This window comes from Opisthocomus hoazin, chromosome 7, assembly GCF_030867145.1.
Source record: "Opisthocomus hoazin isolate bOpiHoa1 chromosome 7, bOpiHoa1.hap1, whole genome shotgun sequence".
NCBI lineage: Eukaryota > Metazoa > Chordata > Aves > Opisthocomiformes > Opisthocomidae > Opisthocomus > Opisthocomus hoazin.
Genome location: NC_134420.1, coordinates 34,059,182 through 34,074,622, shown reverse-complemented (window position 1 = coordinate 34,074,622; position 15,441 = coordinate 34,059,182). Strand labels below are relative to the sequence as shown.

At 43.4% G+C, this 15,441-nt stretch overlaps 1 protein-coding gene across 7 annotated transcripts in view; it reads left to right on the top strand.

Moving 5' to 3' along the window:
• RGS6 (regulator of G protein signaling 6) overlaps positions 1-15,441 on the top strand; it is a 303,061-nt gene that overhangs the window by 15,690 nt on the left and 271,930 nt on the right. For all 7 annotated transcript variants that reach the window (XM_075425174.1, XM_075425175.1, XM_075425176.1 and 4 more), the window contains exon 2: positions 6,950-7,054. In XM_075425174.1, coding sequence (XP_075281289.1) covers positions 6,971-7,054 — 84 coding nt within the window. In that variant the 5' untranslated portion in view covers positions 6,950-6,970. The remainder of the gene's footprint in view (positions 1-6,949; positions 7,055-15,441) is intronic.

Below are 15,441 nucleotides of genomic sequence, written 5' to 3'. Positions count from 1 at the left end.
ACAAAACTGCTTTCTTATAAGCAAAGAGGAATTTGTTTGGCAAAAATTTGAACATGAAGTGCAGTTGCTGGAAGTGTTTATGCTTTGTTCCTTGAAAAAGGCAACAGACTGAATATTGTTGACAGTACTGCAGTGTTCAGCACTTGCAAGGAGGGGCAGAAGGTCTAGGATGATCTTCCACTGGGAAAGTATTTTCAGAGTAAATTCAGTTACAGTTTGATGTCCAGAACAGTCATTGGAAGGATGTTTAGATGCTCTGGGAGCTGTACTTCACTGGTGGAAAGCAGACTCCCTTTGCTGCTTCTCCATGTGGGGGAGCAGCACCGTGGTGTCCAGGTGTCTGGAGTGGCACAAGACCCTTCGGTCGGTCGCTGCTCAGCGTGGTGTGGCTCCCTACGTGGGGATGCCCAGCCCCTGTTTCACTAGCCCTTGTGTCCTCCTCAGCATCTGTTTCAGGAGGTTCAGCATGCTTGCAGAATCTTGTTGCGCTGGGTGCAGTGGTCAGCAGTGGCGTGTGTGATACCAGCATTTCCCCCTCCTCACTAGTAAGGATACTGGAGGAGATGGTGGAGTTCTGATCTCGGCTCCAGTCTTCCCGGCTTTTGTCTGATTCAGATGGATGTTGTATCATTTGCTGTTTGGAAAGTTATTTCACTAGTCATACAGGTTTACTTCTGAAGAAAGAGTAGAGGTGAATTGTGCAGTGCTGTGACTGAGCTACAGGGAAAGCAGACTGCATCGCCCAGGTGGGACCTGGGGATCCTCATGTTGGTGTATTCGCCTTGGTAAACAGGATGACTTCTATGATACACTGTATGTTGTCCTCTAGTATACACACCTTGCTTGGCATGCCCAAGTCCTAGTTTAATGAAGTAATAGTTAACCAGGAGAGGAACATGAAGCTACAAGTTTCATTCTTTCCAGTGCAATTCTAGAGAGACTTTTGTAATGCATGTGAGATATCGACTTAATATTAGTGGGGACTAATTGGATTCAGATTGACTGATTATTTTTTTTCCCCACCCTGTCTCTTCCCTCCTGTCACCTTAATAACATGATCTATTAGATCAAATATTGTAGCAAACCAGGTAGGGATTTTTTGCTATTATGTAATTATCAGATCAGCAAGGCATGTGGTTATGTGATTTCTCAGGCATGTAAATGCCATGTAGTCTAGATGTGTTTCACTAATTAGAAAGAAATTAACTAGGTATTAATGACATTAAATTATATTTTATTCTGTGATTGCATGCTAAAGCTCCAAATATCGCATGATTTGACATTGGCCCTACTTGTCAATGATAAGCTGCCCTTGAAATACATTAATTGCATAGCATAAAGGTAACTTCCACTTATTGACACCCAAACTTGTATTTTGGCTGAGCAGTACTGATGGATATTTACATGGGCATTCATGTGGTAGATTGTGTTTTCCAGGATTAAATTTATGCATATTATAACAAAATATGTCATTTTTTTCCTGGATATGCGAGAAATGTTTTGCACTTTTCTGCGTTTTAAGTGAAGAACTTGTTTATTAAATTGCAGGATTAAAGTCCAAATACAACCCTGTGTTGGGGTTGTTAAACTGCTGATGTTTTCAAGAAATAGCTTGTTCTGACATTGTACTTCTTTCTTTCTCTATCTGTAAAACCCAGATGCTATAAGGACTCCTTGGTGGGGTAATTTCTGTGAAGCATATCGGTGTTTTTGCCTATAAGAGTTTTGTTACAGCAGTCTTGTTTACAGTAGTCAAGGTATTTTGGAACATTAATGGGAAGCTCTTCATTTACAGTTTAGCTGTTTTCACTGAGTTTACATATAGGTAGAGATTAAATAGTGGTGGTGTTTGTGCATAAAATTGTGAAGGTGGTTGTCTTTGAAATTCTATTATTAAACTCCTGTGTCAGAAACTCTAAAGAGGCGAGCTGTGGGAAAACAAAATGTTTCTTGCTTTTTGTGGCATTTTTAAAATTGATTATTCCAGTTTAAGGAGTTCACTGATCCTTTTGTAATGTATGGGAGCCTATCTCTTTGCAGGTTCTGTTTTTTGGGAGATTTTGTGGAGTCTGATCAGATAAGAGAGAGGTAAAGCTCTTTCCATGATTCTGTGCATGTTGTCAATGGCTGCCTGTCTAGTCCAGTGTGATTAGGTTTCTCAGGCAAAAGCAGATCTGTTCTATAATAAAGGAAAAATCAGCAGGGGCAAATGCACCCTCTCTTTCAACTTATTTTTGGGAGTATTTTTTCAAAGGCTTCGTAGGCCATCTTATCCATAAACAAGAAGTTGAAGACTGCTGGTTTGCTCCTTGTGTGTGGTGGAGTGAGAGAGTGGTTAACACAAATGGTTTTCAATTTTTACCACTTTTGCTGCTAAGGAGTCTAGATTACTGCAAGCATGGCTACTGTCAGAAAAACAGCTGTGGGAAAACAACGTGATTTGAACCTGAGGGTTGGAATTCAGAGACCATTTATTTGTTGAAGATAATGCATTTGGATTTAGATTGCTGGTGTGTGGATGCAGGCTGATACGAGTTAGCTACTGGTAATGTAGTAAACTACATGTAGGAGTAACGAGCTGATGGTACTCTTCAGGTAGTAATTGGTGAGGCTCTTAACTGCAGGCTGTGCATGAGTACTTCTGCATTTTTTTAAAACCTAAATAAAATGCTTGTTTTCGCCCCGTGTAGCTCAGATGCGTGTGTAAGACTGAGCTGGATTCTCTTCTGGCTGATGCATCGCAAATGTGTGCTTAGAGAAAGGTTCAGAGGGTGGGCTCTGTTTTTGACCTGTGTAGTGACATAGGGTTGACTTTCTGCTTGCATCTTGAGTAGGCTGGGCTGGTAGTGAGGAAAAAATTGTGTGGAAAGCATAGATTTCAATAGGATCCCATGAAAAAATTAGTCCTGAGATTCCTTCGTGCCAGGCTAGGGAGTTCTGGTGGTTTGTTTTTTTAGCAGAGAGCTATGCAAGTCAGATGTGGACTTTCACATACCATTACATTAATTAAAGAGTTGCAAACGCAGCACATTGAGATAGTATTAGGGTAAAAAATCTTGTGCTTTGAACGTGAGCAGTCTCATTTGTGTTCACAGCATGTAGCCTCCATCACTGGAGCCCTGGCTCTGGGCTGTATCTGTCCTGTCCTTCTCCCTGGTGGTCTGTCCCCCAGGCAGAGACAATGTGGGGCTCCCTTGGGGCTGTGCTGATGTTGCTCCTTGGTCAGAGGTGTTACTGCTGCGTGGCTGGTGGTTTGCCTGCGTTTGTGGGGTGTGAAATCAGTGCCACAATCCTCAGGCTAGCGAGAGTGTCTTGTTTGTGAGTTGGTTTGAAATCAGGCTCTAGCATGGCAGGAGTGCAGGGAAGCAGTCCTGCACCTCTGGGTGCTGAGCTCCACTCAACTCCCATATGTTAACAAACACACGTGTGATGGGATCCATAGAGACCCAGCATTGCTGTGCTTTCACCTTGAAGGGCCAAGAGCATGCCCATGTCATACCACTGTCTTATATTCTCTGTAGTCTTTATTTCCTCTAGAATAAGAATACTATCTAAGAAAGGATTTTGTGCTTTTAAAACAAGCAGTCTAAAAGAAAGAGAAGAAACTTGGGTGATGATCGAAGCCCTGACAATTCTTCAAGGGCCCGGGCTGCATAGAGGGGATTCCCACACTTGTCTCTGCTCCTGAGTGCACCTTGGTCTTACCTTGTTACCTTGTCTCCAGCCTTGTCCCCTGCAACATCCGTCCCGCTGTCACTTCTACAAAGGTGGCCTGGCTCCTGCAGCTCCTGACCAAAAGCCAGCAGGAGATGCTGGACACCAGTGGGAAGCACTTTTGCAAATTTCTGTTTTCCAACAACAAGTTCGTTTGTATTGATTACCTTTTGTAGATCTTCACAGGCAGTTGGTGGCTCTCTCGTTGTTGCCGTGAACAGCGTGACAGCCACTGCTGCGTATTGTGCAAGATGTTTTTGTCTTGTTGCACCAGAGTAGATGAAAAGCTTAAAGATGTGCTGTGGGGGAGAATCCTGAAGTATCAGAAAACATCAAGTGAGCTGACAGTATAACAACAACAACAGAATTTGTAAATGTGGATGTTCAAAGTGAACAATGCAATGAGTGAAGCGCAGCTCAGTAATGCTACAAGAAGCTTTTTGATCAGAAACTGAAGTTTCTTCTTTAAAGGAGCATTTCTCAATTAAAAGTTAATTGCAATTCTTTTCTTTTAAAGTATCCATATGTAATCTCAGATACAATGTAAGTGGTGAACATGGTCTTTATATACTGCAGCTGTGTTGAAACTCTAGCGTAAATAATTCTAAGTGCTATAATTTTAAAATGCTTTACCCATCACCAGTTTGCTATTTTTTTTTTTGCATCTAATAATTTTGCTAAGAGAATTTATTCCATTCCCTTTTTAGCTCATGACATGGCACAGCAGTGCAGTGTTTGGGCTTCTAGGAAGACATGAAAGTTTAATAGGAGTTAAAATAAATTTCTGTCCTTTAAATGTAAAATAGTGTCTAAATTGGTCTGAACATGTCTTTGAAAGGTGATATATATGTATACTGTTTAATTTGAGCTAGAACTGTATTACTCAGTTTTAAAATTGGTAGGTGCATGTACAAATGCATTTATGTGCATGGTTGTGTGTGTATATGCATACTTTATAAAAGAAAGGAATGAAGGAACCTGGATTAATGTAGATTATTTAACCTTGGTCTCTATTATGTCTTGCTTAAAGGTATACCTCTTGCCTAAAGGGATGTTTCAGCTGCTTTTGGCTCCAGTTGAGGATGTCGTGTACAGCAATGGCCTTTTCACTGCTGAGACAGGATAGGGCAGGGATGTGGTCTGAGGTTGTCTGATTCTGGCACTTGACTTGTCTTTGGGAGCTGATGACCGACAGCTAGAATGGCTTGGGGGCTGTGTTATGCATGTCATCGTATGCTGTATATGTATATTGTATGCCGGGGCAGTTTGACTGGAAGTGTGAAAAGTGGGTAGAGAAAGGAATAGGAAAGTATCTTCTTCCTTATTAAGGGAGGCAGTTTAGTGGTGAACTGTGTTTTGGGAATGAATGTATAGATTATGCATGCGTGAACATACTTAGACCTTTTTTGTCTGAATTTTTAATAAAATATGTTGAGATGGGAAATTTCAATACTTCCAACGTTAAAGACATCGAGCTTGTCAAACAGCTTTAATGCCAGTGTCTGTAAGAGGCAATGTCGCCTCTTAGGCTAGGAAGGGTCACCACATGACTCCACAGCAGCATTTCATTTAAGATGTAACTTGTCAAACATGCTGGTGGAAGAAAAATTTAAAATGCAGCATTGGACTTGGAATGTAAAGTGTCCTCCCTGCACAGGGCCCTTATTTTTCTTTAAACTAATGTTTTTGCCTCAAGCTTGGTATGACCTGGAGGAGATAAGGCAGCACTTCTGTGCTTCTAGAAGGTAGTTTGTGTTAAGGAGTGTTATGTGCGGTTGTTTGCTTGTGTCCTGCTGACTCTTCCCAGCTGTATCACGAGAAGAGGTGAGGGAAGCTGCTTACTCTGAGCAAGCAGCTGTGACTCCCAGGTTCCCAGCTGCTGCCCCAGGGTTGGGGCGAGCCGGCAGTGGCTCCGAGTGTCCGTGGGCGACAGCCGGCAGTGTGCCTGACAGTCTGCAGCACCGCCAATTCCAGCAGGGTTTCACTCTGTCTCGCTGCATGCTTTTTATCCTCCTTGGCTTTTTAGTTGAAGGTACCTCAGAAGCTTCTAGAAAAGCCTAAGCCATTTGTACTTTATAGCAAGGAAAGGAAGTGTGCGAAGTATTAATTGGTCTTATTGAACGGGGGCTTCTGATAAAAGATCAGAACTGGGGGAGAAATGTGGGGTGGGGATGACCTAAACCACAGCTGTATGCGACTTGGCAGCCCTTGCTCTTGGGGCACTGTGATTTAGACAAACCAGCTCAAAGCATTTAACTGTCTGACATGGTGCGATAAAATCCTGCACTGGGTGCAGTCTGGAGTGTGGTTCCCTCTGCACTTGGACAAGCTGGAGAGGTGGGCCTGTGTGAACCTCATGAGGTTCAACAAGGCCAAGTGCAAGTTCCTGCACCTGGGTCGGGGTAATCCCTGGTACCAATACAGGCTGGGGGAGGAAAGGATCGAGAGCAGCTCTGCTGAGAGGGACTTGTGGGTACTGATAGACGAAAGGCTGGACATGAGCCGGCAATGTGCGCTGGCAGCCCAGAGGGCCAACCGTGTCCTGGGCTGCATCAAGAGAAGCGTGGCCAGCAGGTCGAGAGAGGTGATTCTGCCCCTCTGCTCTGCTCTGGTGAGACCTCACCTGGAGTACTACGTTCAGCTCTGGAGCCCTCAGCACAAGAAGGACATGGAACTGTTGGAGTGGGTCCAAAGGAGGGCTACAAAAATCATCTGAGGGCTGGAGCACCTCTCCTGTGAGGACAGGCTCAGAGAGTTGGGCTTGTTCAGCCTGGAGAAGAGAAGGCTGCAGGGAGATCTGATTGCAACCTTTCAGTACTTAAAGGGAGCCTATAGGAAAGATGGGGACAATCTTTTTAGTAGAGACAGCAGTGCCAGGACGAGGGGTAATGGTTTTAAACTAAAACAGAGTAGGTTTAGGCTGGATATAAGAAAGAAATTCTTTACAGTGAGGGTGGTGAAACACTGGAACGGGTTGCCCAGAGAGGTAGTGGAGGCCCCATGCCTGGAAACATTCAAGACCAGGTTGGACAGGGCTCTGAGCAACCTGATCTAGTTAGTGGTGTCCCTGCTCGCTGCGGGGGAGTTGGACTAGATGACCTCTAGGGGTCCCTTCCAACCCAAAACTTTCTATGATTCTATGATCTTCATCTGTCTGCCTTGGAGGTAGTCACTTGTCCTCACCAGGCTCCCCTGCAGCCTGGAGTCATGCTGACTTTTGCTCCTGTCCTTGCAGTCTGAGCGACGAGAGGCAAACATGGCCCAAGCACCCACTGAGCCAAGTAATGTGGAAACTGCTGACCCAGAGGAGAGTTCTCCAAATATGATAGTCTACAGAAAGGTAAGCATTTGGAGCTGTTTGCAAAAATCTCTTCTTACGTGGTTGGCTTGTAAAAGGATCCCGTGCCCCTTTTGAAGTCAAAGGTATGTTTCGGGCTGCTTGGATGCATACCTGAAATAGTTTTCAGGAAAGTAGGTATTTAAAACTATAGCATTTGAGAGCTTGGAAATCTTACTCTGTTCAATGGAAGCATTTAAGCTTGTTAGTATAAAACATTTGATGACAAACTAATAACTTGAAATTTATAACTTCTTGTGAATAGTTGTGATGTGACTTCAGCTAATTGTTCAAGTTTACCAAGTGTAGCTAAAATAATTGTAGATACCTTCCGAGTTTTATCACACTAAGCATAAAGCAGCTGGCATATAACAATCATTTAGTACATTTTTTCTATTTTCGTATTGTGTTTTTTGGTGCATAGTTTAAAGTTTGAGTCTTTGCAGGTAGTTGTTACTACTTCCCATTGCACTGCTTAAATTAAAAAAGAGAAACCTCTCAAGTGCTAGTAAAAAATTAATTAGACAAAGGTAAAATAGCAGCAATGCATGATGTCAAAGAACATTCTTTCACTGTGATAAAATGTCTTATTCTGAAGTACTTTGCTTTCTTCATCTTTTATACTGTCTCCAGTCTGTTGACCCATTTGCTAAGGCTTTATTTACTCTGGGGTAGGTGTATCAGTTATCTATGAAATTGAGTCTTTTTGTAATTTAATGAAATCATGTAAATATATTTAGCATGCAAAATGTTTCTTATGTTGCATGCGAAAGTGCTGTATGGTGCTGACAAAAATAAAATTTCTTGCATGGCTCAAACAAGCTACTATTCTGTTAACTCAAGAGCTATAATGCTAGCTCAAATCAGGTTTCCTTGTGTAGTATGATCCTGGGTAAAATTTATATTTTCACTCACGTTTACACCTTACAAAATAGCTAGAAATAATTAAAATGTGTTGGGTGTTGTTTTGGTTTCGACTGCCGCCGGCAACAAAAGCGCCACGCGGCCGCCCCTCCCCCCGCTGCGGTGCGGAGGAGAATGGAAAGAAAACAGGCAGAAAACTGGTGGGTTGGGATAAGGGCAGTTTAACAGAACAGCAAACAGAGGGAACAGTTAACAACAACGATACAGATAAGGAGAAAACACGACAAAAACAGACCCGCTCTCTCGGACTGCATCGGCGCCGCACGCTCCTGAGCCGTGAGAGCGTTCCCGCCGCGCCCCCCCCCCCCCACCGGAACCCAGCGTGACGGCACATGGTATGGAATACCGGGCTCTGTTTGGCCAGGTGGGGTCAGCCCCCATCCCCTGGCTGTGCCCCTTCCTGGAGTCTGGTGAAAATTAATCCTGTCCTGGCCAAACCCAGGACAGGTGTACATGGCACTGTTTTCTGCTTGCATGACTGCATTCTTGATGACTTTCATAGGCTGAGAAAATAATTTAGGTTTCGTATAGAGCATAAGTTGTTTAAAGTGTTACTTTTTGATAACCAGAATCTTGGTTTAGTTGTTGCATATTTGGTTTGGAATCTGGAATTGTTAACACGGGAAAATTTTCTGGGTAATGTGTAGGCTTGTTTGTTTTGAATGTGTTATGAACACACTTTGGCTGCTAATTTGGAAGTAGCAGTAGTCGGTTAGTCAGATTATCTTTTTAAAACCTGTTTGCCGAGAGGTCAAACACCCCAGCAGGTTGAAGCAGATAAGTTTCTGGTTGCATGATCTAAAATTAGGGCATTAAATCTGTGACTCTGCAGAGAATCCAATTCTTATTGAAAACGTTATGTTTACTTGAATGTGCCTCACTTTCTATTCATGTCATGGCATTTATACTTAAGGAGTTCTCCATTTCTTTGCCTTTTAGTGTTTTATTATTGTTGCTATAGAATAAGGCTTGCAAGTTCTTTGGTATCAACGGGGAATGTACTCGTACGTCTCCTTCATCTCTCCTTACTGGTGTTCCTCACACGTCAGTATTATTAGCCTTTCATAATACAGTCATCTGTCAAAATACATAGTTATCTTTTAGAATAGAATGCCCCATGCATTGTTCAGTAATACTGTATTCTGTATTGTCAATAAGAAGCTAATGCATGTCTGACAGGTTTTCTTTGTTGAGAGTTTTTGTTTTTTTTTATGAATAGGGTTAGTATTACTTGTTTTTCAAAGTTAATTTTCATTGGTGATTGACTTTCTAAATCTGATTTACAGTTTGATATTAGTTATATGTATTACACATCAATTATATTTTCCTTAGTGTTGAGAAATCATATGCAAAATCTAAGATGAGAGTTTTGTTCTCTTGATTATCTCTCCTCTCTCCAAATGAGTGTTTAGCTCTTCATCTCTCATTTCCTTTCAAATGCCTTGATTGCCAGTAATGAACGAGAAAAACACTGCACTGGACTCGCTGAAATGCAAAACACAATCTGCCAGCATACCACACTTCAGGGCTGGTGTTGTGTCACAGTGAAAGAAAAGGCTTGCTTCTCACAGCAGGGATCCTGAGATGCAATTGTTGAGTAAGAAGAAATAAGAGTGGGCTTCAGTAATGGGACCACAGTAATTCCTGCTGTAAGTGTCAACTATTTTGTTGCTTGTCATAATTCTCACATTTGTGGGTTCTGAGGGAGGAAAGCCCTACAAGTACAACCCCAGATGGTTCATGCTTTCTTTACTGAGCCTCACTGAGGTCTATTTGAAGTTCATAAGCCAAGAGGGTGGTTGTGGTAGCCTGGTTTTCTTCATAATCCCTAGCGAGAGATACCCGTATCTAAAGGACAAATCAGATCTTGGGTGGTGCTGAGTGTCCCTTTGGAGCAACCTATGTCTGTTTTGTTTATGGAGAAAAGCCTAGAACATGCTGTTCTCTTTACGGAGGGTAGGTAAGTGGGATGGATTTTGGCCATGCAGAGCAAAATAAACTAATTTATTTTGACTTTGACTCCAATTGGTTTGTGATATTCTCTGTGGACTCCTGCAAACAAATGGATTCTAACTGCTTTGATTGCTACAGCAGATGGTCTCAGTGAGAGAAGTCTTATTTTCTTCTACCTTCAAGGTTAACCTTTTGAGGGCTGATATTTATCAAATTGTGAGGCATGTTATTTTTTTAATCCAAAGTGCTCAATGTTTCCCTACTCTTCTGGAAGACAGCTGTGTGTGAATTAGGTAGTACAGATGCACTCATTAGGGTAAGCAGTGTTTAGGGTATGATTGGCCTCACCCTACACCTGATAAAATTAATTGTACCCTAAACTACATGAGCTGTATTGACTAGGTCTCAATTGACTATCATGGATGCCTCAACACCTAGCTGTCATATGGCAGGCATCTATAATTAAGCAAGCTGCATCCCACTCCAGGGATTTGTGCTTCCTCTAATCTCTCTGTCTCTACTTAGCTCTGGGCCAGTTATATGGCTATAAGTAGTGCTGCAGTAAGGATGTGCTGTCATTTATCTTGTTTGGCATGGTGATATCCAATGAAAAATTTAAGGGCACTGCAGAAATTGCATTGCCATTTAAGTACTGCTCTGTGAGTAAAACATAGGAACCATGTTTTCTTTAATCGGTCTGGCTACATCTGGAGAAGGTGCTGATGTATTTTTTTGTTGGGATTACTACTGGAGGAGTGGTACGCAGTGCTTAAAAAGACTGTTTGAAATGCGCTACCCTCCTTTTCATGGGAGCGGGTAATGTCAATACACAAGGGCTTCTTCGAAGTGAGTGACATTCCAGTCCTCACTTCAGTCTGTGAGTGTTGTGTGGGTGCTGCAGCATGGAAGGAAAAAATGCAAGAAAAAGCCAGTGAGAGGAGAAAAACGCACTCCAAGCAAACAGTAGCAGAAAATATTAATTGATTTTAAATGCCTGTCACATTCACTTGAAATCCAGCCACCTTTGATTGCCTTTCTGGCTTCCAAGCGCTGGTTACTGTGTCCCAGGGGTCCTTTGGCTTGTCATTCCAATAATCCAGGTCTGAAAGTTCACCTTCTGCAGACCGTATTGAAAGACAAATGATTCAACGGACACCTTTGGGCACAAGACCTATTAGAGTACCTATTACCAAAATAATGTGGCAAATCAGATCTTCTCACAGAAAGGATGATGGAAAATTGTCGTGTCACTGAAAGAAAAGAAAGATCGGAATATTTAGGACTTGGCTAAAGAAGAACTGAAAATACCAATAAGGAAGAATTGTTTAGGAGTACCTGGGGAATATAACACGAAGGATGAAGACACAGAAATGAAAATCTAGACTGGATAGCAAGGCATACCTGTTCCTGAGAGAGATCTGTTAGGATGGGGAAGAGTTTGCAAACTGTACGGTTAGAGATATTTGGAACCACTGTGAGCATGCATGTGATGAGGGATATCAAAGAGTGTTGTCAAAGAAATGGCCTGGATTATCTGATGGTACATTTCCATCTCTGCTTAATTTTGCCAGGCACGTCTGTATCTGCTTGCTACATTGGCACTTACTGAGTTAAATTTTGAATTTCTGTGGTTACTCATCGTAAATCTTTTGAACAAGCAGGAAAATCTAATTTTCAAAGGCAATTACTGTTCTAAGCAAATGTAATACAAACTTGCAGCTGGTACAAGATGCTTTCAGAAAAATCTGAGTTGTTTGCGACCTTCAGTACTTGGCAGCCTTACCCTCTTTTAAAATGCTGGTTGAACATCTGAATTGTAATCACTAAAAAAAAACCACAAAACACCAACCAAACAAAACAAACACACACACACAAAAAAACGCCCAACAACAAACAAAAAACACCAAACCCAACCTTACATTAGCAGCTTTTCTCCAGGCAGATTCCAGGGTTCCAGTCGTGGCAAATACAGGAGTGTTACTGTCAGACCTGGTCCAATGTGGTGATAAGGTGGATAATGGAGAACAAGCAGTTGTGAAGACAAGATATATGTATGGACCACGAAGCAGTGAGGTGGGGAAAGAGACTGTTGTTAAAATTAGCTGTTCAGATACACATGAAAAACTGTCTCATAGGACACTGTCCAAGCAACCAAAAGCAGACAAAACCCGTAAGGGTACAGTCCAAATGATGACTTGTTGCAAAGAATGAAAAAGCTGCAGTGTGTTTAAAATCAGATGGATTCCATGCATACAACTCTTATACCTTATTAAATGAAAGCAGTCTGCATCTTTTATCAGGTTTGCTAACTCTTTCAGGGTTTTGTGCTGTTCAGGTGAGAGGCAGCAGAACCTAAAATGCATTTAAACTGTTGAATACTTTCGGCAGTGTTTTTATTTGTCTCTTGAGTCATTTTAGGATTTTGCTGCATGTAAAGGCCTTGAACTGTATTTTTGTATATGAAATCTGAGATTCTTGCACAATTGCTTCTGTTTTGTAACTGATTCTTTAACATAAAATTATAATATTATGATGATAATGCATGAGTTGATAGCATTGCAGACCTGTAGTCTTCAAATTTTACCTGAAGATTTTTCTATACTGTTGTTAGAAATTGCATTATGGAATTTTTAGCCATCTCACTCTTCACATTTCCTGTGCTTTTTTTTTAACTGTTTCTAGACTAAGAACAGTAACCCAGGAATAAACTAAGACTGAATTTGAGAGTACATATGAGTACTTCAGGAATTGAAACATGCATAATTTTTGATAAGTAACTCCCAAACTAGTGTTAGTGTTGGAATGCTGTTACCAAGATGTGTTAATGTGCAGGTTAGGCAGCAGGGAAACTTTAACTCTGCACTTCTGTATTGCACATTGAAAAGGAGGTTTCAGTTAATTTGTCACTGCAAATACTCATGTGTCTTGGCTGTAAACATAAGTTGACCATTTCTTGAAACCTTGCTAGTTTCCTTATCCAACTGATTTACGGTGTCAACAACTTTGCACAGGGTGTTGCACAGAGAGGGCGAAATGCCTGTGCGCAAGGTGGGCTACTTGTTAAATTGTGGCTGCAGTAAAGGCAGAGCTGGGTGGTTTTTATCTAGGAGATTCCCTCTTGGTATTTCCGGTAGTAACAGGTATAATGTTCAATAATTCTCCTTTTCATACTTCATATAGCAAAATATCAGGGAGAGGAATCACAGTAGTAGCATTAAATTTAGTGCTACAGAGAGAGAGCCTGTACAGTAGGGAACAAAGATGGGAATGGCTGTGTGCAACAGGGCTGTCGGGTAGGAGCAGCGGAGAAGAGAGACCCAAGTATGCTGGGAAGTCATAGGACAGTCATAGAATCATAGGTTGGAAAAGACCTCTAAGATCATCAAGTCCAACCATCCACCCAACACCACCATGCCTACTAAACCAGATCCTGAAGTGCCACATCTACATGTTTTTTGAATACCTCCAGGGATGATGACTCAACCATCTCCCTGGGCAGCCTGTTCCAATGCCTGACCACTCTTTCAGTAAAGAAATTTTTCCTAATATCTAATCTGAACCTCCTCTGATGTAACTTGAGGCCATTGCCTCTCATCCTATCGCTAGTTAGTTGGGAGAAGAGGCCAATATCTGCCTCACTACAGCCTCCTTTCAGGTGGTTGTAGAGAGCAATAAGCTCTCCCCTCAGCCTCCTCTTCTCCAGACTAAACAGCCCCAGCTCCCTCAGCTGCTCCTCGTAAGACTTGTTCTCTAGACCCCTCACCAGCCTCATTGCCCTTCATGGTCCGGTATTGTGCAGTGGCAATGAAAAACACAAATAATAATCCCAGAGTGTCATGGAGAAACATTTCCAGGGGAGTGATAGGTGTCAATATTATTAGGCAAAGGGCCACTGATACAGCCTCATCTAGGTCATTACAGAATCACAGAATAGTAGGGGTTGGAAGGGACCTCTGTGGGTCATCTAGTCCAACCCTCCTGCCGAAGCAGGGTCACCTACAGCAGGCTGCACAGGACCTTGTCCAGGCAGGTCTTGAATATCTCCAGAGAAGGAGACTCCACAACCTCCCTGGGCAGCCTGTTCCAGTGCTCCGTCACCCTCAGAGTGAAGAAGTTCTTCCTCATGTTCAGACGGAACTTCCTGTGCCTCAGTTTGTGCCCATTGCCCCTTGTCCTGTCACTGGGCACCACTGAAAAGAGCTTGGCCCCATCCTCCTGACACCCACCCTTCAGATATTTGTAGGCATTTATAAGGTCCCCTCGCAGCCTTCTCTTCTTCAGGCTGAACAAGCCCAGCTCCCTCAGCCTCTCCTCATAGGAGAGATGTTCCAGTCCCCTCATCATCCTTGTAGCCCTCCGCTGGACTCTCTCCAGTAGCTCTTCATCTTTCTTGAACTGGGGAGCGCAGAACTGGACAGAGTACTCCAGATGGGGCCTCACCAGGGCAGTGTAGAGGGGAAGGAGAACCTCCCTCGTCCTGCTGGCCACACTCTTCTTGATGCACCCCAGGATTCCATTGCCTTTCTTGGCAGCCAGGGCACACTGCTGGCTCATGGTTAACCTGTCGTCCACCAGGACACCCAGGTCCCTCTCCGCAGAGCTGCACTCCAGCAGGTCTGTCCCAAGCCTGTACTGGTGCATGGGGTTGTTCCTCCCCATGTGCAGGACCCTGCATTTGCCCTTGTTGAACCTCATCAGGTTCCTCTCTGCCCAGCTTTCCAGCCTGTCCAGGTCACGCTGAATGGCAGCACAGCCTTCTGGTGTGTCTACCACACCTCCCAGTTTGGTGTCATCAGCAAACTTGCTGAGGGTACATTCTAACTCTTCATCCAGGTCATTGATGAAGAAGTTGAACAAGGCTGGGCCGAGTACTGACCCCTGAGGGACACCACTTGTTACCAGCCTCCAACTAGACTCAGCGCCGCTGATGACAACCCTCTGAGTTCTGCCATTCAGCCAGTTCTCTATCCACTTCACCGACCACTCATCCAGCCCACACTTCCTCAGCTTCCCTAGGAGGATATCATGGGAGACTGTGTCGAAAGCCTTGCTGAAGTCCAGGTAGACAACATCCACGGCTCTCCCTTCGTCTACCCAGCCAGTCATGTCATCGTAGAAAGCTATTAGATTGGTCAGGCATGATTTCCCCTTGGTGAATCCATGCTGACTACTCCTGATAACCTTCTTTTCTTCCACTTGTTTGATGATGGCCTCCAGGATAAGCTGCTCCATCACCTTTCCTGGGATGGAGGTGAGGCTGACCGGCCTGTAGTTCCCTGGGTCCTCCTTCTTGCCCTTTTTGAAGATTGGAGTGACATTGGCCTTTCTCCAGTCCTCGGGCACCTCTCCTGTCCTCCAGGACCTCTCAAAGATGATGGAGAGTGGCTCAGCAATGACATCCGCCAGCTCCCTCAGCACTCGTGGGTGCATTCCATCGGGGCCCATGGATTTGTGGGTGTCCAGATCGCTTAAGCGATCCCTCACACAGTCCTCCTCGACCAAGGGAAAGTCGT